This window comes from Equus caballus, chromosome 8 (assembly GCF_041296265.1).
Source record: "Equus caballus isolate H_3958 breed thoroughbred chromosome 8, TB-T2T, whole genome shotgun sequence".
Classification (NCBI taxonomy): domain Eukaryota; kingdom Metazoa; phylum Chordata; class Mammalia; order Perissodactyla; family Equidae; genus Equus; species Equus caballus.
The window spans coordinates 47,034,827-47,058,776 of NC_091691.1; the positions used below are offsets into that span (position 1 = coordinate 47,034,827).

General features: G+C 44.7%; 1 protein-coding gene across 4 annotated transcripts in view; it reads left to right on the top strand.

Moving 5' to 3' along the window:
- TMEM241 (transmembrane protein 241) overlaps positions 1-23,950 on the top strand; it is a 121,246-nt gene that overhangs the window by 94,385 nt on the left and 2,911 nt on the right. For all 4 annotated transcript variants that reach the window (XM_005612767.4, XM_070220724.1, XM_023647498.2 and 1 more), the window contains one exon: positions 14,087-14,151. In XM_005612767.4, the coding sequence (XP_005612824.1) occupies positions 14,087-14,151 (65 nt within the window). The remainder of the gene's footprint in view (positions 1-14,086; positions 14,152-23,950) is intronic.

Consider the following 23,950-nt stretch of genomic DNA (forward strand, 5'->3'; position numbering starts at 1 on the left):
TAACTGTTCTCTGCTTTTTTGAAACATATATTTGAATGTCTAACTACGTTTTCGTTTTAAACTTAGGAGACAGACTAACATTAACCGGCTTCCCTCAAGCCATCGGTTTGCCTGTATCTTAGGGACACCCAGTGTGTGACCCATCAAGGACCTTCTTGGCTTTGGCTGCTAGAAAGCATGCAGCCAACCCCATCAGCCACTCCTTCCTGCTCTGTGCGGCTCCCTCCCCACCACGTAGATAGACATCTCTCCCTCACATTTGGGGTGACTGTCTCAACTCTGCCTCTTTATCTTTGTTTTCCCCTTTCCTTCATCTCTGTTATCTACTTCTAATTGATATATTTTATCTGTAGCAACTGTCTTTTTAAGCTTCTTGAAAATTCTCATTGTAACAAGTCAGAGAATGAGTAAAATTCCCCCTGTCCTCTTCAAAAATGTTTTAAGTGAAAGAATAAAATTCAATCCTTGAGAAATACTTTATAGATCATGCCTTTGTCTTATAGAGGGGAAACTGAAATGCAGAGAGGGGCATCGGCCTGCCTGAGGTTACACAGCGAGTCTGTGACACACAGCAAGGGAACACCCAGAACTCTCTGGCTGCTGGCCCTCTGCCCTCCCACAGGCACAGGCACAAGAACAGATGCCTCCAAGATTGGGATCAGCTCTCTCCAGGATTACCTCTGGCATGCTGATGAAACTGCACGCTCAGTCGTGTTGGAACCAGCTGCCCCTCCTCTTTAAATGAATAGAATTCTCCCTAGAATTCTTTTCAGTGCCTTGCTAGGAAAAAGGGGTTTCCAGCTATTGGCTTTTTTCTCTCTCTTCAGGTTTCCTTCAGCTTTAAAGTGGCCACTACTCACTCACACTTTGCACTCCAGTTGATACGCCACGGCTTGGAGTTTGCTGGGCTTGTTCATACTGTTCCTTCTCTCTAGAAAGCCCTCCCCACCCTTCCTCACCAGATAATTCTTCTGCGTCCTTCAAGATCATCTTGATATGGGGCTTGTTCCCATAACATTCAGAGCATACCCACATCTTAGCACTTAGCTTCTTATATTGAAATCATTTGCTTAGTAACCTCTAGAAGTGGCTGACCTAAAAGAGGCGGGCTGTGAGGGCAGGTTTTTGCCTTTCGTTTTTGCCTCTTATCCCCAGTGAGGTTCTCAGTGAACGTAATTTGGCCTCAGCTTCATTCCAGCAATAACTCAAAGCCCTTTTTCTTTTTAACTTCTAATTCAGTGAAAGCTTCTTCTGAAGGCATCATTGGTTTTTTAACTTTCATTTTTTAAAACTCTCCAGAAGAGCAAGGAATAGTGTCTTAGCTCAGGCTGCCATAACGAAATACCATTGACTTGTGGCTTAAACAACAGACGTTTATTTCTCACAGTTCTGGAGGCTGGGAGTCCAAGATCAAGGTGCCAGCAGGGTGGGTGTCTGGTGCGAGTGCTCTCCTTGGCTTGCGGATGACTGCCTCCTGGCTGTGTCTTCACATGGCAGAGAGAGAGACAGACAGAGAGAGAGAGCTCTTTCGTCTCCTCTTTTTTTTTTTAAAGATTGGCACCTGAGCTAACATCTGTTGCCAATCTTTTTTTTTTCTTCTCCCAAAAGGCTGCCAGTACATGGTTGTATATTCTAGTTGTGGGTCCTTCTAGCTCTGCTGTGTGGGACGCCGCCTCAGCATGGCTTGACAGGTGGTGCTAGGTCCATGGCCAGCATCCGAGCTGGTGAAACCCTGGACCTCTGAAGCAGAGGGCCACGAGGCCAGTCCCTGGTCTCTTCTCATAAGATCACTAATTCCATTGTGAGGACCCCACCCTCATGACCTCATCCAACCGTTTTTACCTTCCAAAGGCCCCATCTTCAAATGCCATCACATTGGAAGTTCGGGCTTCAGCATATGAATTTGGGGAGGGGACACAGTTCAGTCCATAGCAGAAGAGTTCACAGGTGACTGTTGGTATTTTGCAGTGAGTGCCAAGAGTCGGGTGGCAAGAGCTGAAAAGTCTTCATGGTTTGTATAATCCCTCAAGTGGAATTGAGGTGGCGGGGTTAGTCTTGTGCAAGCTTTGTACATTTCTAAGAAATCCTCACTCTGGTCGTGTGAGACTGAGTGTGACCAGACCCAGAGCCAGGGCGCAGCCCTTGACATCATGGGCTCACTTCTCCCGGCTGATACTTCTTCAACAATTGTTGGGATTCAGGAAGGAGGCAGGTTAGAAGGAGGAAAAGGGTTTTTACCAAATGGGCACCACATTTCCTGTCTATAAACATTGCAAGGAGGTCTTGATGTATATCTCTTGGCAAATCTGTTCTTTCGCCTCCATTATTATTATGTATAATGATGGCATGAATTGAAGTTATTGCTGTATCAAAAGGAGAGGAAAAAAGTTCCTCATGGCCTTGGAGTAAGTATAATTATGGTGATTTTATTTAAAGCTCCTTTGAGCTTACATTCATTTCATTTCTAAAAATAGACTGCAGAGATTAGATCTATCCTTTGAGTGAATCAAAACAACTTTAGAAAATAAAAACACCTTAGCACATGCCCTTCCTTTCCAGAAGCACAGAGTACTGCTTAGCTTGGGAGACTGATAGAACTTTTTAATCAACAGGACAAAAGTTTGAAAAATAACTTTGGCAGAAATCCATTCTTTTTTTTTTTTGAGGAAGATCAGCCCTGAGCTAACTGCTGCCAATCCTCCTCTTTTTGTTGAGGAAGACTGGCCCTGAGCTAACATCCATGCCTGTCTTCCTCTACTTTACATGTGGGATGCCTACCACAGCATGGCGTGCCAAACAGTGCCATGTCTGCACCCAGGATCTGAACCAGTGAACCCCGGGCCGCCAAAGTGGAACTGTGCACACTTAACCGCTGTGCCACCAGGCCGGCCCCAGAAATCTATTATTCTAAAAGTAAGTCTGTCAGTAGTTGAGTACATTTACTGAATAAAATGAAACTGAGAAAGTTGAGAAAAAGCACTAGAATGAAGAATCTATTGATTCCACACCAGGCTGTCACTGAATTGAGTTTGAGGGAAAATTAGGGTAGTCTCAAATTCTCCGTTTGTCTCCCACAATTGGATGTTCTAAGTATATCTACGTAATTTCTTCTCTTTATACTGCTTGGCAAAGAAGCAGCACTTGGAAAATTTATAGCCCCTTTATTTAAAGAAAATTATAGTATGTTATGGAAAATAAAACATACAGAACAACCATATAAGGTATTTTAGGATGAACTGAAGTGGAATGCCCACGGACATAGATAAAAGGAAGAAGCCCTCCAAAGGTACCAGGAAACACCACTTCAGTGGGCATGATATTAATATGGCCTCTTGAGAAATTTGAGTACTAAAGAGAAAAGTCTGATGCCCAGCCCAGAGAAGAGCTAACACCTTCTTCATGGCTGTACCAGGATGATTACAAGTCCAAGATAAAAAGCCCAAAGGTCCACAGATTTCTGAAGTTATAACAAAAGGACCAGTGTCAGATGGTATGAAAGACACATTGGTCTTTTCAGCACATGGCGTGTGTTAAAGAGTTCAGAGTTTGGGTGCCTGAACTCTGCTACCCACTCCTCTTCTCTTCTTGGGGTATAGACTAAGAGAACATACGAACAAGAAATAATAGGCAAGTGGGAAACAAAGTTGAGCTGAAAAACTCAACACTGGTTTAGAGACTTAAGGCTTTCTGCTCCCCATATGAGCATGGCTTCCTCTCCATCCTCCACTCCCACCCCCAAAGGTGGAGGCAGAGTCAAGAGAACTTTATTGCATGGATTTAAGAGAAAAAAGAAACCATACAGAGTCTGGGTTCTTGCCTTTAAAGCACTGGACTCCCACTAAGTAGTGTAATGAGCCACAGTAAATGTACAATTGGATGAATAATTCTTCCCATCAGAGTGAACTTGGAAGGGCGTGAAAGGATAGAAGGCAGCAGGGTTTCCTCCCCCACAGGCAGAGAGAGTCATGAGGAGAGGAAACTGAATGTTCTTCTTACCTCAGGCCTGCCTTATTGATCACCATTAGTTGCATCATATCTGAAACACTGTCCGAAGAGAAAGAGACGGTGCCCTTGAGAAAGTCCTATTGTCCCAGGGTGGTATTTACAGGATCCTAGAATATAATACAACATTTTTTAAAAAGTTAATTAAAATTGTAATGATGAATTAATAAGATTGTCAGTGATCAGGAAGATGTTCAGAACATATCAGATAAAGCACCCCTACCTTGCCGCACCGTGACACCCAAGGTGGCTCTAGGGAAATAGTGGTCAGCCCAGCCTGGTTTGAAAACCAGTGGCTTACCGTCTCTCTAGGTTTGAGTTTTCTTATCTATATAATAAAGAGAAACTTTCCACTTTTGAGTAGAATGTTGTGTATTGTGATAAGTCAACATTCAACTGACACAACTAGGGGAAAAGGCAAATAAATTATAAAAATCATATTTTTAAAGTAATCAGAGATCTGTGAAAGCAGTAAGAACTAAATTAAATAAATTTCCAGAGAAGGAAGACCCCTTCCTATATACTAAATAACACAGGCTATTTTCTTCTTGGGGGGAGCGGGAGGATATTTGCTGATTCTGGGTGTGGGCTAAGGATCTGGCTTGGTCCAAGGAGAGGAACTATTCTGTGGGAAAGAGAAACTAGCAGAGCTTTTGGCAGTCATGTGGAACTGGCCCGATTGACTGGAAACTAGAGGAGCCCCAAAGGCACGTCCAATGCTCCCATGAGACATTTGTCGAGTTCTGGGTCAGTTCAGGAGGTTGCAGGCTGGCCCAGAAAGGCAAAGTGAAAACTCTCATAGTCTTGAGGTGCTTAGGAGACAAAATTTTGCTAGAAAGAAGGGCCTGCAGCAAATATACAATTAGTCATCCCCTAAAGACAGTTGCCGGGTTTTGAACCTACGTGGAATGGGAAGCTAAAAAGCTGAGGTCAAAATTTCAGAAAGGCAGAACTTTTAGGGACAAGGAGACAGAGATCCACTAAGGTCTTAAACACAAGTCTGGGAGCACCATTCCTGAAGGGCTGCTAGATGTGGACTGAGTCTCACTAGAGCTGCAGCCCATCTCTGATTCACTCAATCCCTAATTGGATTGAGCCCATCATCCTATTAGAGGAAAAGAGCAATTCTTCCTGGTAGAAGCTATCATTGGAGCCTCTACAGTTCTTTTATATGCAGTGTCCCAACATACAGAGTTATAGACATGGGAAGAGGCAGGAAAACATAACTGATAATCCAGTGGAAAAAATAATAGGAACAGAATGATCCAGATGTTGGAGCTAGCAATAAGTTAAAAATGACTGAGTAATATGTTAAAGACAATAGAGGAAAAGATGAGTTAAATGACGGGAGAATTTCAATGCAAAATTGGAATCTGTAAAATCAAATAGTTATCATTGAACTGAAAAAAATGAGTGAAGTTAATAACTTATTGGGTGGGTCTAAGAGCAGACTAGGCATAGTGTAGCAGGCTTGGTAGGAAGCATAAAGAGGAAAAAAGAATGGGAAGAACAGAACAAAGCATAAGAGGCTGAGGGAAATTGCCAAGACATCTAACATATGTGTAACATCTTATTTACCAGGTTCTGGCCTATCCATCAATGTTATAAAATAGTTATTTTAATTTTGGCAGTTTATGGATACTTTGACTCAAACTCATAAGACATTAATAATCAGAGACTCAACTCTACCTGCATATGGGAATTATTAGGGACTCCTTTGAAAAATGCTGATACTGGGGCCAGCCAGTTAGCATTGGAGTTCTGGAAGCTGAGGAGAGGGAGATTGGGCAGAAGCAATAGTTGAAGGGATAATGGCTGAGAATTTTCCAAAACTGCTGAAAGACATCAACCCACAGCTTCAAATAGCTCACCAAACCGTCAACAAAAAATAAACAGAAAACCGTACTTAGGTATATCTTAGTCAAACTGTTGAAGACTAAAGAGAAAGAGAAAATCTTCAGCCAGAAAAAAAAGACATTACCTTAAATTAAAGAAGTAAATGATATTTCGAGGGAAACTATGACTACCAATAGACAATGGAAAGACATCTTTAAAGTGTTGAAATTTAGAAGAGAGATTGCATAATCTCAACACTCTGTTCTTCTATTTCTACTGTAAAGAACTGGTCACCAACTTCTTCAAAATTACTATGAATATATTTGGAGAATTACTATGTGAGGTTTTTCTAGACTCTATTAAATATAGGCACACATTGTTTTATTGTGCTTCACTTTATTGTGCTTTGCAGATATTGCATTTTTCGTAAGACCCTTCACCAGCAAAAAGATTATGACTGGCTGAAGGCTCAGATGATGGTTAGCATGTTTTTAGCAGTAAAGTATTTTTTAATGAAGGTATGTACATTATTTCTTTAGACATAATGCTATTACACACTTAATAGACTACAGTATATGTAAACATAACTTGTATATACATTGGGAAACCAAAAAACTTGTGTGACTCTCTTTATTGCAATATTAGCTTTATGGCAGTGGTCTGGAATGAGCCTGCGATATCTCCAAGGTATGCCTGTATATTTGCTGCTTTGATCTCCTAATCCTCAGATTTCTGTTGAATCACAAAACATTGGATTCAGATCACATAACATGATATTGGCTTCTTTCCTAAAATCATGTTGGAAACTCATTATAAATCGAGTAAAGCAGTATATAATTTGGATAGGCAGATCATGTTCCAAAGTAGAATATAAATGTTTGAAGGTAGAATGAATGAATGACCTCCCCCAAAGAAAACCGTGATATAATGGTATGATACATGTATAGTGTTAGTTAAGGTGTTGGTTGGAATAGTGACTTAGAATTCCTTGCTACTCAAAATGTGGCCTTGACACCAAAAGCACAAGCAACAAAAGAAAAAATAGATATATTGGACTTCATCAAAATTACAAACTTTTGTGCTGCAAAGGACACCATCAAGAAAGTGAAAAGACAACCCACAGACAAATCACATATCTGATAAGGGACTTGCATCTAGAATATATAAAGAACTCTTACAAATCAATAGTAAAGAGACAAATAGTTTAAAAATGGGCAAAGAATCTATATAGACACTTCTCCAGAGAAGATAAACAAATGGCCAATAAGCCCATGAAAACATCCTCAACATCACTAGCCATCAGGAAAATGCAAATTAAAACCACAGTGAGATACCACTTCACCCCACTAGGATGGCTATGATAAAAAGACAAGAATAAGGATGTGAAGAAATCGGAACCCTTATACACTGCTGATGGGAGTGTAAATTGGTGCAGTAAATGTTACCTGCAGCGATGATGATGTTAATGGTGATAGTAACGATAACATCTTATTTACCAGGTTCTGGCCTATCCATCAATGTTATAGAATGGTTCTTGGAATTTTGGCAGTTTATGGATACTTTGACTCAAACTCATAATACATTAATAATCAGAGACTCAACTCTACCTGCATATGGGAATTATTAGGGACTCCTTTGAAAAATGCTGATACTGGGGCCAGCCAGGTAGCATAGCGGTTAAGTTCGCATGCTCCTATTTGGCAGCCCAGTGTTCGCTGGTTCAGATCCTGGGTGCAGACCTACACATGGCTTATCAAGTCATGCTGTGGCAGGCATCCCACATATGAAATAGAGGAAGATGGGCACGGATGTTAGCTCAGGGCCAGTCTTCCTCAGGAAAAAGAGGAGGATTGGCAGCAGATGTTAGCCCACGGCTAATCTTCCTCCAAAAAAAAAAATGCTGATACCTGGGCCTCATTATAAGATATTCCAATTTGATTGATTTGGGACCGAACTTCAGTGTTTGTTTTTTTTTTTTTTTTAACTTGTCAGTAGTTTCTGATGTACAGCCAGAGTTGGGAGCTACTGAGTCAAATTGACATCTCCAGGGTCAAGCAAAGCCACCCCTGAGGGTTAGCTTGGAGCTGGAAAAGGAGGATTGGCATAGGAATCGGGAGACCTGGGCTTTCTTCCCAGCTCTTGTCTTGTCGTGACTGTGTGCTTTGAGAAGGCATTTAACCTCTAGGAGCCTCAGTTTCTTCGTCTGTAAAATGGGCCTCTGCACCCTCCTGTGCAGGGTTGCTGTGAGGAGAAGTGAGCTCATCCGTGGACACTGCAGAGCCCTGGGTCCGGGACATTTTTTGCCCTCTTTAAATTTTGGAGACTTCCTTCCCTTCCTTTCCATGAACTAGGTATTCATGTCACATTTTTTCTAATTTTGTTCTATTATTTCTTCTGTAAAATGTTAAAGTTTGTTAAAAGTCACCCACGGTTTCTGTAGGTTTAAAATTTATCCTTCCTTCACCTGACCCTAATCTCTTTTTGTTCCTCATCTATCTTCTCAATCCTATTGTGCTTGTGGTAAATGCTGTTTTTCTGATACCTAACAAAATCGATTGTTCATGGTATGTTTTAATGAAGTGATATAAAATACTGTTAATAGCCATGCCTGGAGTTTAGCGTAAGTTGTCTATGATTAATTATTACAACGATCATGGTAATAAATCATATAATTTGTAATAGGGGTTAACTGAATCTTTTTAAAACGCCAAATAGCATTCTCAGCCTTAGTTGTGGTTTCTGTCTGTGTTTCTGTCTCTCTGTGGACTTAGAATAGTTCCTTCGGTCCTACGAGAAAAAGAAAGGCTGCTCTCAGATTATAAATTTTTAAAAAATTTGCTCTTTGACCTAAAAGGAAGATTGGGTTAGTAAGATTCACATGTGAGTCTGCAACACAGACGGACTCCAGGACAGTCTGACATGTGCCTCCAGTTCTGCGGCCTGTGAGAGAGCTAGTCTGCCCTTCCTCAGAGATAATGGCGGTGCTGAGCGGTCACATACCAGCTGGACAGAGTAGTTCCTGGGACGGTGCTGGAGTTGGAGGGTGTAGAGCACAGCTCCGCACGTTTTAATTGTGCTTGCACATCACCTGGGGATCTGTTCCCCCGTTGACGTTGTTCAGTAGGTCTGGGATGGGGCCTGAGGTTCTGCATTTCCTACAAGCTCCCAGGTGGTGTTAAGGGCTGGGGTGTGGAAGACATCTGTTGTTTTCCTGCTCGGTTTCCTGCCTTCCTCCAGGGAACGGTCCTTCCTCCATTCCAGCCATGAAGTTCAAGTTTGAGCAAAGTTCTTACATTGCTCTGTCTCCCAGACCACAGTCAGTTGGTCCAGGAGCCATTTGGAATCTTCCCTGACATTTTTGGACTTGGAACCAGAGAGAGCCAGTCTGAGATCCTCTCTGTGGGGCTCTTTCTAGCCCCGTGGAGGTAACTGGTCAAAACAGCGGAGATGAGGGGCAGAGAGTGTCCTCGTGGTTCTCAAGTCTTGATTTCAGCTATCCCTATATGTGAAAAGGGATTTAAAAATAAACAAATTGTGACCTTTGAAGTTAGATTACCAGCTCTGATGACCTAGTGCAGTTTTGTAAAATGCATCAGGTGCTTACTATATGTGGGTCTCTGTTGCTAGGTCCCAAACGTACAAAGATGGTCTCCCTCAGTGGGGAGACCACGCATTTCAGTCGAGTTTGGCATATACAATGGCAAAGATTTATGGAAGCTTCTAGAAGAGGTCCCCGAGCCACTCAGATGTGTGGACGGGAGCCAGGTTGAGGGAAGGTTTTCCAGAAATGGATTTTCCAAAGGTGAGTAGGAATTGTGCGAAAAGGCCTGTGAAATTATTCTAGATAGAATTTGCTGAGCAAAGGCAAGATGATAGTGTGAAGCTGTGTTTGGAAAGCTACAACCAGTTTAAGTGAGAGGCGCATGGTTGTAACAGGAGTTTCAGTGAAGGGCTTTGTATGCAGGCTGCAGTAGGCTACTTTTTTCTTGTCGTATGTATTTAAAACAACAACAGCAAAACAATAACAACAACAAGCCCAAATCTCTGATCCTCCCCCAAATGCATGACTATCTGGCAGGTTTCCACTAACAGCCACTCCTCTTTATTCTCTCTTAAACAAACAGAAAATTTGTCTTGGGATCGAAATGAATGTTTAAAAAACAAACCTGATCTGCTTCAAATACCAAAATCTGTTTCAATAACACAGAGGTTGTGACAGCCGTTGACCAAGCCAGGAAGTTCAAAGCCATGTGCCGACACAACGCATTGAGTTCTGCTGTTGTTGGCATCCCGGGTAGGGCAGGTGCTGCCGTGGGTGGGTGAGGTCTGTGTGTGCGAAGGACGCATTCCTGAGACCACAAGACTCTGTCTTCTTTCGGGAAAAATTTATATTTAAAAAAATGGTTTTTGAAAGCAAGAACAACAGTTAGTAGTAATGGCTGCTACTCATGTCTCTTGAATGGTAAGTTCCAAGAGTAACTTGAAGTCTTTTTCATGAGCAGATTTTAGCCATTTTAAAGGCTTTTTTAAAAAAAAGTTTATGCTTTTACTGACATTCATCTCCAGAACTTTTTCATCGTCCCAAACTGAAGCTCTGTCCCCATTAAGCACTAGCTGCCCATCCCTGTTGCCCCCAGGCCCTGGTGGCCCCCATCTACTTTCTGTGTCTGAGTTTGACCACTCTCCTTCATATAAGGGAAATCATGAAGTATTTGTCCTTCTGTGTCTGGCTTCTTTCACTTAGCATAGTGTCTTCAAGGTTCCTCCATGTCATAGCATATTGCAGAATTTCCTTCCTTTTTAAGGCTGAGTTATAGTCCATTGTATGCATTACCACATTTTGCTTATCCATTCATCCATCAGTGGACACTTGGGTTGCTTCCAACTTTTGACTATTGTGAATAATGCTGCTATGAACATGGGTTTGCAAATATTTGTTCAAAGCCCTGCTTTCAGTGGATTCTTTTTTTCAAAAAAGTTGTATGGAGCCATCTGGGCCCTTTCTTGAGTTTCTGGCTGTGAGAGAAGGCTGACCTCGGAATCAGTGCCTTGGTTCTCTTCCTCACTGCCATGAAGTAGCTGGGCTCCCGGAGCAGGTCACGCACCATCTCTGGGTCCCAGCTTCCCCACCTGAGATCTTAGGGAGTCCCTCAACCTCTCAAGTTCTGCCCCTGAGTGACTATACCTGGGACATTCTGTACCCAGATTGGCACGCTTACCCACTCCTGACTTCTATTTGCTCCTCGACAGAACTAGAAGTAGAGTGGATCTTTGGCATGAGCAGACTTATCATTCAAACTTCCGAGTGTTCTTGAGCAGCCCTTAAGGCCCAGGGCATATAGAAATCCAGTGCTTGCCGAGGCATGAACGTGAACCTCAGACATGGGGGCGTTGATGTGTGGGTGCAGGTCACTCAGTGGGTAAGTCAGGCTGGCCAGTGGCCCAGTGTCTGCCCCTCAGCGAGGCGTTGTTGGCTGCTGCTTGTCCTTTCTTATGCAGTGACTTTTGGGAAGTGGTAAACTTGATGACTCTGCGTGTGTGTGTGTGTGAAGACGCCTCCAAAAAGAGAGCTGACTGCTAGGACTGGTGATGGAAGTAAGAGTGGGGAAGCCTAAGAAACTGGTGGTTCTTACTGCATAGATAAAAAGTGGCCCAGCTGACTCCACAGTAGCTCTGTCTCTGGTGCAAACAACTTCACTATACGTTCCCTCCATAAATGAGACAAACCTAGTTGGGAAATTCTGGTGAGTGTCTCAGCCAGCAGAAAATTTGCTCATTGAGAGATAAAACTTTAGAGAAGTTGGAAAAAGCAGCTCAGGAGACAGGCAGGAGACTATCCAAACATTTCCAGGAAGCAGCAGATGGCAGAGGCACCAGTGTGGCTCCTAAACCAACCTTATTTTCAAGCAAGGGCTGGTTTGAAAATTTTAAGATGTGTTTTTCTTGGCAGAAGGTGCAGTTAATAGGAATAAGCGGGCCAGCTGTCTATCTCATGGCAGACAGGCCTCCTCCTACGCTGAATAAGCTCACGGAGGCACGAGTCCCAGGCTGCGGCTGCTGCACGGCCCGTGGGAGGTGACCGCTTCACAGGGGAGACCGAAAGTCACGTGGAGCAGGCAGGCAGAGAGTAAGCAGAGGAGCTGCTCAAAGAACGCCGTGAATATATGTGTGTATCAAATCATCATGTTGTATACTTTAAATATATACAATTATATATGGCAATTATTATTCCTCGAAAAAGTTGGAAAAAAAGAAAAAAGATGTTAAAAAGGGGCAAAGGAGATGAAGACAATGGTGATGAAGAAAGGCTAGTTGAGCCCTTCATAAATTCAGCGAGGTGCTCCATTACACCAGGCTGCCAGCGCTGCTGACATCCATCAGTAGAATGGAACCTCTTCAGCGATTCCAAGAAATCCATCTCCGTTGGCACCAGCCCAGAAAATGTCCAAGGAGTTGCAAAAGGAAAGAGGGATTAACAAGGTAATTAACTTTGGTCAAGACTAAGAGGGGGGAAAAAAGGAAGTAAAAAGCAAGAATAAAACGGAAGGTGATAAAAACAGGCATAAATGAAATAAATGATATTTATCCAAACAGCTAAATACTAATGAGTTGGAAAACCAAGATGAAATACATTTTTGGCAAAACTGAAAATGGCAAACTTGAATAAAGGAGAAAGAGAAGACGTGGTTAGGGCAGTGGCTGTTAAAGGCCACCCCTACTAGAAGCTCCAGGTCCAGGGGCGTTCGAGTTGGGGTTACCTTTCACAGTACAGATCTCTTTATCTTGTATGGGAAAAGAAGGGAAGCTCAGGAACTAACTTATGTGGTTAGTAGAACCTTGTTTCCAAACCCAGACAATTGCATTGCAAGATGAAATTTTAGACTCACTTCGCTTATACCATAGATGCAAAAATCCTAAATAAAATAAAAGGAGGGTGGGAGGGTAGGACATCCTGTTCTTTAAGATAAAACCCACCATTCAACACTTTAACGGATCTCTTTCCTCTTGTCCTTTGGGTTCTGCTTTGCAGTGGTCTCCCTGACCATGTTGCCTCTTCTTTTTTGTTCCTGAAGACAACACAGGCCTTTTTTGTTGTCAAGGTTTTTGCTGCAAATCAATAAAGGGAAAAAAACAGAAAGTGACCTCAAATGGGTAAACTACAGAGGTTCCAAAATTTCACAAAGTTTTTTTACTGAAGACTCCTGGTGTATGTTTCCAGACTTCTTTTTGAGACAGTAAATGAATGAAGATGAGACTTATTAATATGCTCCTTCCGTCTGACCATCTGCTTTCTGCCTTGTTCCCAGCTGGGAGACCTGAAGAGGCCTCCAGGACAGCATATGCAGTCCCCTTGAGTGAGATAGTAGTTGACATTTCTGAGGGCGTCCAGCCTGAGTGACCCCTCCCAATGCAGCCTGCTTCTTACTTCTCATTGCAAGACAGCAAGTCCTTAGGGTGAGAGCTGTTTTGCATTCCATAATGCAGATTTCTGGAAACAAAAAACTTCTTTTCCTGAACAAACATTACATGTGTTGACAAAGTTGGGTTGTCACACATGTTCTTTGTCCCGACGTTTAGAGGCTCCATGGGAATCTGAGTCCCCTTGATGCCATTTCTAAGAGACTTTTCTGTGACTTCTAGTTCCGAGAGATGCGGGGGTGACCTCTTCCCATCTCCTTTGGCTTCTAGATATTTGCAAATAATTAGTTAATGATTTAATTGCTCCCTTCCCCAGGAAGCACCTGGTTTCTTAGAAAATGTGACATGGGCCAGAAAGACAGAGGCATTGGGACAAGAGGGGGAGACAGCGCTGCGGGGAAAGGCAGGTGGACAGAGAAGTTTTTATCTGGAGGATCTGCGAACCGGCTCATGCGCACGACTGACCTGGGGGATTCGCTCTGTGCAGCTGAGACAAGATGGAAATGCCTGTTCTCACTCCGCCCCTGACCTGGAGAGAGATGAGTGAGATGCTGGCTGTGTGCCTCCTCTTTTGGAAAAGTTTGGAAGTGAAATGCTTCTTTGAAGATTCCCACCTCCAAAATAGACTAGGACCTGGTATTTTCTGCACCAAATGCTTTGCTCAGAGGCAGCACTAAATACCGGGGACTAGGAAGTGTGTGGGGAGAAGGTCATGAAGTGGAAAGAAATGTTCAAATGAGGGATCTGAACTAAGCTTGTAGAGAATGACTGGAGAAGGTCACCAAGGTCCTACAGCTCTGATGACCTCTTGTTGAAATTATTTCTGCAGGTGATCACAGCCGGTTTCTCGGTACTGCTGTTTGATACGATTCTGACCAGTGCAACTGTGGGATGGTAAGTCCTTTGCATAGAGAGAGGAAAAGCAAATTTGTTGTTTGGGTTTTATCAGGACATTAATTTTTGCTCTCAAATGTTGAAGAAAGGGTGCGTGTGTTGGCTATATATTTTATTTACGTATAAATATACATTCAGGAGAGTGCATATATCATAAATATGCAACTCCGTGAATTTTCACAAACTGAGTATACTACACCTACTAAGGCCAGCATCCACATTAAGAAACAGAACGTCACCAGTTCACCTTTCAGCCACTCATCCACACGAGAGTAACCACTATGAAACGATTTTTAACCGTTATTAAAAAGTTAACCACTTTTTAAAAAATGTATATATATCGCTATGTTTGTTTTTTTTCTTTGATCCTTCAGTTCATTTTCTCTTAGTCAAGCTCCAGATCACCCTTGTTTAGAAGCAACCATCCATTTGTTTAAAGATAGCCCTCCCTCTCCCTACCATATTTGAGCAGAGACCTGAAGGAAGTGAGGGAGTGAGCCATGGGATATTGAGGGGAACAGCAAGTGCAAAGGCCCTGAGGTGGGAGTGTGCTCAGTCTGCTTGAGCAGCAGTGTGACCAGGGCAGCATGACAAGGGGGCGATTAGTAGGAGATGAGCCTAGAGAGGTGTTTGGTGGCTGACCATGAGGAGTCTTAAAGGCCGTTGTAAGGGCTTGGCTTTACCCTGAGTGAGATGGGAAGCAATTAGAGGATTTTGAGCCACATGCTCCTATGTTAAAAACGCATCCCTCTGTCTGCTGGTTCGGGGACAGGCTATAGAGGGGAGGAAACAGAAAGACCAGATAGAGACTCTAGCAATGGTCAGGGTGCACGATGGCTGAGAGTGGGCTGCCACAGTGGAGGGGTAGGATGCCTGCAGTGTCCTGTGGGTAAAGGCGGTGGGATCTGAGAGAAAGAGAGGAGGCTGGGATGGCTCTTAGGTTTTGGGCCTGAGCCATTGCAAGAATGCAGTTGCCCTTCAGCAAGACGGGGAACATGTGTGAGGATCGGGGTTCTGCAAGGTGGGGTGGGGTTATCAGGAGTTGGGGCGGCTGAGTTACATTAAGGCTGAGGTGCTGGTGCACTCAGAGTCGAGATACCAGTAGGTGGTTGACTGACTCAGTCTAGAGGTCAGGGAGGGGAGCGCCTTTCTGTGCCGTGACCATGCCCGCCTCACAGCCGTGGGCTCCTCGCTCGCCCTGGGATGCTTTCCCCTGAGCTGTGCAGTTTCATCCCCCAGGTCTCCGCATCCAGGTGGCCGCAGGGAGGCATTCCTGGACCACACCCTGTCTAAGTCCCCCTCTGCTTCCTGTCGCCTTGCTGCCCTCCCTCCGGACGGGCCTGACACTCTTGCTTGTCCACGGTTCTGCTTGGTAGGGTCTGCCTCCTTCCTGGGAGGAAGAGCCCCCTGCAAGGCATGTGGGCTCCATGGTGGGTGCAGGAGACGGCTGGTGAAGGGTGTAAGCGGCCGGTGACTCGAGCAGGCGGCCACCTTAGAGGGATGGCTGAGGCCGCCGCGTGGGGGGTGGCTGTGGAGAGGACCCAGGATGCTGCGGCTCAGGACTCAGTGGCCTGCCATCTGCGGGGGACCGAGGAGCTAAATGGGGCAGTTGTGATGGAAACCATAGGGCACACTTCCTCGAAAAGGCCACACAGCCTTGCTCCATAGGCCTCGGAGCCCATGATTCACAAAGGGGATTTGGCCAACTAGTGACAAGGACATGTGGAGGCTGCTTGACTGTATCAGTGCCACAGCACGACTCAGCCCGACCAGCCTCAGCTTGTCCTTCAGACACAGGCCGAGGAACTCTCCGTCTGAGACAGAGGAAGCAGGTCCTTGGGCTTGTTAGGGCCATGTGCCTCTTGTGGTTCTGCTCGAGGGCCACCTAGGTGGTCGTGACCATGCTGGGAACGGAAGGAAGCCATCACGTGTGTTCCACCGCTGAACTCTCTCCGCAGACTCTGCCCACTGAAGAGCTGACCAGGTTAAGAGTTTGCTCTACTCCAGATTATTAAATGCAAACCAGTCTGTGTGATCCTTCCCGAGAGTTCGGTCGGTCATCTGCACGGGAGGCAAACGCGGTGGGGCGGGGGTGGTGGCGAGTTTCAACTGTTAAACTGCTGTTGCTCCCCTTATCAACGGCCGGGCTTTATTTGGGGGGTATATACTTCTGCATTTTTAAACCATACGGCAGTACATGCTATTTGTGAGATGTTTAAAACAATGCAGAAATGCATCGAGTAAAAATAAAGGTCTATTCTCCTCTGCTCCTGCTGTCACACTTGCCAGAAGTCACAACAGTTTGGTTTCCGGGTGAGAACAAGCGAGGTCTGGTCAGGGATGTATATGCCAAGTGAGGTGGGCTCTGTTGTCTCCAAAATGAAACCACAGCCAGTGGTGCTTGCCAAGCAAGATGAGACCCTCGTCACCCAGGAAGAGTGGAGTCCTTGCTGAGTCTTCGCCTGGCCTGCAGGCTGCTGGCCTGGTGACACACGGCTTTCCCTCCCCACGACACCGCTGCCTGGCCTGAGTACCAGTGCAGCACACTGTGGAAGACAATTCATGGTTGTTGTTGCTGCTTACTGGTCTCCTAACCTTTGTTTTAAAAAGAATGACAAGCCCCGGGCCACTTGAAGATAATGCGTATTTCCATTCCAATTTTGATATGCTGTTTGGCAGATTCCCCCACCCCAGCCCCTGGAATGGCGCTCAAAACTGAAATGCAGACAAGTTTTAGACGAGGCTTTTACATTTCTTTACCAGTGTCATGAAAAGAAAAAGCATATTGTTGCTTTTTTGCTCAAATGAGGCATAGTTCTAGGAAATCATTATTTTTCCTCATGCTGGGGATCAGAGTTGGTCCCCTCGTTTTTTGCATTTGTTCACACTTCAGACCTGTAGAATTGTCTCCTTTTGACTCAAGGACCACAGTGCCCGTTGGTGGGGGCCAGTGCTGGTGCCGGGGTGAGCCATGGCAGCCTCCCATCTCCCAGGACTTCTCGTGAAGAACCCTCCGGTGCTATCATAGCCACAGAAACAACAGCATCATTTTTAAACGTCAGTAGGAGATTCCTGCAGGATAAACATGAGGGGCAGGCCCAGGCTCTGTGGAATACCAAGCTGAGGATGCTCAGGAGGTGACTTTGCATCTCATGTGGCCCCAGGCTGGAAGGAGTTCATTTAATAAACAGATATTTACGGAGGGCCTCACATGTGCCAGGAGCTGCTCCTGGATACAAGTGAAAGATCGCCGCCCCGCTGGCATCTGTAGTTGCTCATCTGCCTGCCTTAGGGCAGGTCCATATCTAAACCAGCCCATGCCAACAGAAGTGGGGCTTTTGCTCACGGCATTCAGAAAAAGGGATTTTCAACCTCTCTCAGGAGCCTCTATTGGGGGCATTTCCTACCCTAAGAAGAAAAATGGAAGGAAAAGAAAAATTAGGGAATACTCCTACACCCTCCTCTTGTTCCTTTTAGTAATAACTAACCGTTTATTGAGCAACTGCTCTGTTTCAGACATTTTTATATTAATATTATCTCTGACTTTCACAACAATCCTCCAAGTTAGCCCCATTTTAAAGATGAAGAAGCTGAGGTTCAGAATATTTAAGTGATTTTTCCTAAGATTTTATAGCTACTCGGTGGTTAGACCAGGAGTCAGACCAGGTCTGCGTGTGTCCAAGGCCCCATAACTTTCTTGGACCTCCCTGGAACTGATCTGGGAAACACCAAGGATTTACCAACAGTGTAGCTAATGTCTGGTAGAAGCAGGTTGTAAGGGAGATGGAAGAGAAATTAGCCTAAATGTTCCACTTCCCATCAGTATGATCATCCGTCAGGAGCATCTGGCTGATTCAACAGCAATACAGAAGAAGCGTTACCCAGGACAAGACAGCTCTCTTTCTTGTTTAGGGACTGACATGGTGAACTAAGAATGTCCAGTGGAACATTTTTAGGAAAAAGATCTCATTGTCTCAGATTTTTAATACTATAAGCTATAGTTATATCAATCAGCTAAAAATATTTGTTGAGTGACTGCTATAAGCAAAGTATGTGGAAGCCATTAAGAAGTAGAAGACATCATCCAATCCTCAAGAGTTTTCAGGGGAAGGGGAAGTCAAAAAGATAATTTATGGGATAGGATAGTAACTGTTTGGATTCCCAATGAGTGTGGAAACAGAAGGTGGGAAAGAAGACGGGGTGATCAAGAAGGCGTAGGAACTGGCTTGAAACCGGACCTTATGCAGAAGGGAGAGGCTGGGCTGTGGGTGGAAGAGGATCTGGCCCTCCTCGCCCCAGGAAAGCAGGGAAGGATGGAGGGGCAGAGGCACTAATGGTGAGACTTAACGATTTATTACCGGAGCTGGGGCTGAACGACAGGGAGCTAAGCCTGTGCTCCCTCTGTCTTCCTCTGCGCCTGTCCTGGGAAGGCATGACACTAATGGTAGGCAGGTTAATGTCCAAAAACCCAACTGCCAAGATATCCTAGTACGTTCTTGAGACTCTTCCCCAAATTTCTATCTTAACCTTCATAGTGATCGTCTAAATTCTCGACAGTATTTCTCTTTCTTACAAATAAGCCTTCATCAGTTGTATTTTCTACAGAATTTAAAAATGAACCACAAAAACCCAGGTATGGAACGGAGTGTGAGGGGTCAGAGTGACATGGCTCTCCAGTGGGGAGGAAATGCTAAGTCTGCACGTTACAGCACCCGCCAGTGAGAGGCCGTGTCTCCGGCCTGTCTCACATCCTGTGAACGCTGTGGTATGCCCTGAACAGAATGGAAAGAAAGGTTGTGTGTACCCAAATCAAGGAAACAGCGTGTGTGATTATTGTAAAAGGAAGCTTGACTTTGGAATTTCCTGATTTTTGAGAACTCTTGAGTTTAAGGATGGTGTGTTTTCAGCCTCAAAGAATTTTCCAACCACAAAGTGAACCACCAGAAGAGGAGTGTCAGACTGTTTCACGTTTTCTGTCTTTTGCACAGAGCTGGCCTGCACTGTCCAGAGACTGGGTGTGTTCAAGCTGTGCCTGAGTGACCAGCTCTCAGATCCCGGGCAGGGCCGAGGCTGCTCTCTGTCTGGTGGGCGCGTTTGCTGATCAGAAGTCACAAAGGGCAGGGGCTGCAGGCCTGTTTTGTTTGGACCTACTGGGTTTGCCTGTATAGTTATCGTTTCTTGTTTTTTGCTTTTCAAATTTTAAATTAGTCAACATTTAGAAATCAGTTGATTTCCCCATAAAAGGCTGGATTTCCAGATTTTTTTGAAAACGTGGAACAGCTGTTATGTTGGGCCTGTACTTCCACACAGCAGCAGTTGCTGGAATGGATAGAGGCTGCCCCTTCACGTGAGCGTGGGATCTCCAAGTCAGCACGGCCTCCACTGCTCCAGGCTGGCTGAGACCAGAGGACCCTGTATCGGCTGACATCCTTGCAGCCATTTGCTTGCATATTCATTCATTCCACCAAATGTGCTTGCTGGGCTCTGAGGCTACAGACACAGTGCACGGCCCCAGCGAGGTCACCATCTAGAAGATGAGTGCACATGTCATTGGCCACTTTCCTGGGTGGGCAGCAGCTTAGCTGCACAGAACAGGTGAAGAGCAACCGCTTAACTGCACGCCATCTGAAGGAGGGTTTCTCACCCTCAGCACCGTTGACATCTTGGGCCAGATAATTCTTTGTTGTCGGGGGCTGTCCTGTGCCTTGTAGGATTTTTAGCAGCAAACCTGAACCCCACCCAACTAGATGCCAGTAGCACCCCCCTCAGTTTTAACAACCAAAAATGTCTTCAGACATTGCCAAACATCTCCTCGGGGCCAAAACCGCCCCAGTTGGGAAGCACGGATCTAAAGGTTTGTGTTGGTTAGTGGAGAAAACGCTTTTGAAAGTGGTCTGAAATTTGGAATTTCAGCAAGATCTTCAGAAACTTGCTTATCTCCTAATTAGAGATTTGGATCAGCTGGAGCGTCAGGTCTTCTGCAGCCTCGCCTACCCCCTCTGTGTACAGCTTTCAGCGCCCACCCCACTGAGCAGCAGGGAGGCGTGCACGCCAAGTCTACCTGCGGCCATGAGCAACTCCAGGAGAGGAGCCACATCATTCACCTTCGTGTCGGCCCAGCACCAAGAGCCTGCGGAACACGTGAGGAGCCAGCCTTCTATACGTGTTCCCGACAAAAATTATAAACCTAAGTACCCTACGTTGGTCAACTTTTAAAGTCTCTAACTAAAAGCAATTGTTCTTGTCCAGCTAATTATCTTGTTTTTAATTATAAAACAGTCTACTGCAAGCCCAGGAATTTATCCAGATTTATTTAATTATTCATTTTTTAATTAACAGGGTTTTATGGTATATATCGATATGAATTCCCTCTATTCCAAAATTTCAGCAAAAGGGATTTGACACATACAGAAGAAAGAGTTTGAACTGTGAGCGGTGTCCTTGTTGCATAGCATTAGTTGTGGGTGACGCCTTCTCTTGGAATCCTTTTTAGTAGGAGAGGCACTCTTCTCTTTGGAATGGTTTAGGGACAAGGAGAGAAAGGAATAATCAAAACACAACCTCTTTGTTCTTAGGATTCCGTGATCAACTTCTCGCCTTTTCCAGTCATTCACTGAGCCTGCCACTGATCGTGGGACCGACAGAAGCATTGCTTGAACTTGATCCTCACACTAACCTCACTAAAACCAAGAGTCTCTAGAAAATGACTTTATGTCACCTTCGAGTAAAGATATCTTATGCCTTTACTTTTAGAGAGCTTCCTAGAGACTGCCCAAGTCTATTTATAGGAAGAATGAATTTAGGGGTGAAGGAAGAACTTCCCCCAACACACCCCAAAATGCATCTGTGCTCTCAGTGTCTGAAACTTACCAGTTTCTATTTGAATCAAAAATTTGAAACCTTCTCTTTCAGATGCTAAGAAGGGCCTTCTAAATGACTATTGCTCATTACCTCTCCCCACCGAGGAGTTTGTCGGATTGTGAACTGTCACTCAGCAAGTCCCCAAGGGAATGGTACATTAGGCAGATACGTTTTGATGAGGAAAAGAGAAGAGAACAAAAATAGTTTGGAATCAAGATGGGAAAAGAGGGGGCAGGGATAAGAATCCCATCGCCCATGGAGTAAGTGTGTATTGGCTGCTGCGTGAAGTGCTGGGCCTACAGCCGGGAAAAGGAGGCCATCTCTGTCCTACGTCTAGTGAGTTCAATAGGAGTTTGTTGAATGACCAGTAATAGATGTAAAATTGAGATGGGAGGGGAGAAAAGAAAAGGACTGGAGAGACGCTGAAAATGAACCCCTGGAGGAGAAGCTAGAGATGACTATTTCTGGCTGGGTCTGCTGTGCAATCTGATGTTTATGCCTTAGTTACTTGAAGTTTGCTCGTTTCAGGAATGATGGGGATTACAAGATTTGCAAACAGTTCAGTAAAGCTCTGCCTTAAATAGTTGTAATGCTATTAAGATTCCTGCACCCCATGTCAGCTTCTCCTGCTGTTTAGAAAACAGCATCAAAGCCCCCCTCCCTGGCTCTCTTAACCGTAAACTGAACCAAGGATTGTTTTCATGTTAGCATTCACAAGCTGCTTTGGTGTTTCAGAAAATAGCTAAGCCAAAGGGATGAAATGCCAGGTTATTACACTTCAGCATTGTTCTAAGACTGTGGGAGTAAAAGTGGCAAAGAGCCGCCCGATACCCTGTTCTTCTCCCTGGTGATTAAGGAGGATTAGTGGAAACTGTAGAAATTATGGAGCCCCGGTTACATTTGTGGAAATAAAACCCTCCCAAACTGAAAGCTCTGTGCAGCCCTTGCATTGGCTCATGGCTGCTCTGCACTTGCCCAGGTGTTTAAGAAGATAGTGTATGCCTTCTTTAACGGATACTAAAGGGAACAGCAAATCTGCTTAAAAGGAAAAGCCGCATCTTTAGAGGTGAGCCTGTGTATGAAAAGAATGGCTTCCCTTCACAGGCATTCTGCATCCAAAGAGAAGAGGCAACAGAACCCTCCAGAGTCTGGGTCCTGAACTAGAAAAGGGACAAGCACAAATAGGTCATGTTTCAAAACATGGTCTTTTGGAACTTGGACCCCAGTTTCTCACAGAAACAATCCTATAAATGATGATTACAGATCTAGGAAAATCTTCAAATTAATTTGGTTTAAATGTAGACACTAATTTCAGCTACGTTATTATGAGTTAAATTTGCATCAAAGAGAATCCATTGATTTATTGGCACTGTTTATAATATTTCTGTAGGAAAGAGGAAAGTACATTCCAACTTGGAGTTTAAGACATTAGGCATACATGTCCCCGCTGCCCTTCTCCTTTCCAGCCCAGCTGTTAGCCCATGTAGGGGACGTCCTCCCAGCCCCCGCCCCCAGTGACTGGCTCCTTGACTAGTGCCCCTCTCTGCCTGTACCTAGAGGCCTGTAGTCACCAGGGAGAGGAGATGACGGTGGTTCAGGGGATTTTCTCACTCTCTAGGGTTGACAGGTGGGTGATGAAGAAGTCGATTTGTTCTTCGTTGCTCTAGAAAGCAGAACTTGGACTCACAGGTGAGGTTGTAAGAAGCAGCTGTTGGGTCAGTATGAGGAAGTGCTTCCTCCCGGAGGAAGGAACCTTGTGCCCAGGGCCTTCCACAAGTAAGATGCCCATCGATGCTCGGATCCCATGGCTAGAGCTGCTCAACAGTGGGACAGGCTTGCTTTGCAAACAGGATGTGCCCCTCACTAGAAGCCTTCAAGTGGAGGTTGGGCAGGCAGCCAGCTGTGAGGGCCACTGAGGAAGGGATTGCTGTTCTGGGAGGGCAGTCGACTAGGAAATAATCGTATTTTATATATTGTGAATTATAGGCCAAGCACAGCGGGAGATTGCTTCAGGTGTATCCTTCTAAGCCTCACAGAGGCTGTTAGATGTGATCATCTTCCACGGTATGGATGAGGAAACTGAAGTAGAATAACACACACGGGATTATGAAGCTAATAAATTCCCGAGTCACAATCTGAACTCAGCTTATGGTTTTTATATTCTCACACTTAGTCAATTCATTCCTGTGTTAAAAGTGGTAAATGCTACAAATGACCTATATGTCAGAGTCACCCACATAAGTGACATTTCTCACTGGGAGTATAATGTGCACAGTTTATGTGTGTTTCATATATGTTAGAACTATGCTAGATACATGTTAGAAATAGAAAGGTGCCGTGGCCTGAATGTGTGTGTGTTGTGTGTGAGTATATAGGAGGATTGGGATATTGGGTGGGGAGATAGGAGAAGAAAGGAAGAAAAGGGTAGAATTGAGAGGGCTCTTGGCACCTCTGAACAAGAGCATTTCGTCATCAGGAACCACCCCCATCATAATCCTTTATTGGTGGCCCATCCCAGTCCCCAGAAGTGCTTTTTGGGAAGAATGACACGGGATTCAGACAGACAGCAGATTGCCTACTGAGAACTCTAAAATAGAAAATGTGCAGACCTTTGGATGTATTAAATTTGAAAATAGTCAACTCCTCTTTTTCTCACAGTCCTCGGTTCTCCCACTACTTTTTCATTTTCAAATCACAGGCCATATTTCTTCCTGCTCTGGTGGAAAATTCATAATTCCCCATTTGTGTTTTTTCATTTTTATATGTTTGGTTGGTCTAAATGAAATGAAAGGATTCAGTGACGGTCACCTTAATAATTGTGAGATTATGGATCCCTGGGCCTGCCCTCGGAGCCCGGCTATCTGGGTGCGGAGTGCGAGTCCCAGCTGCAGAATGAGGGGCATCCCTGGCCGCCGGGTGTGGGCGCCGGGCGGCTCAG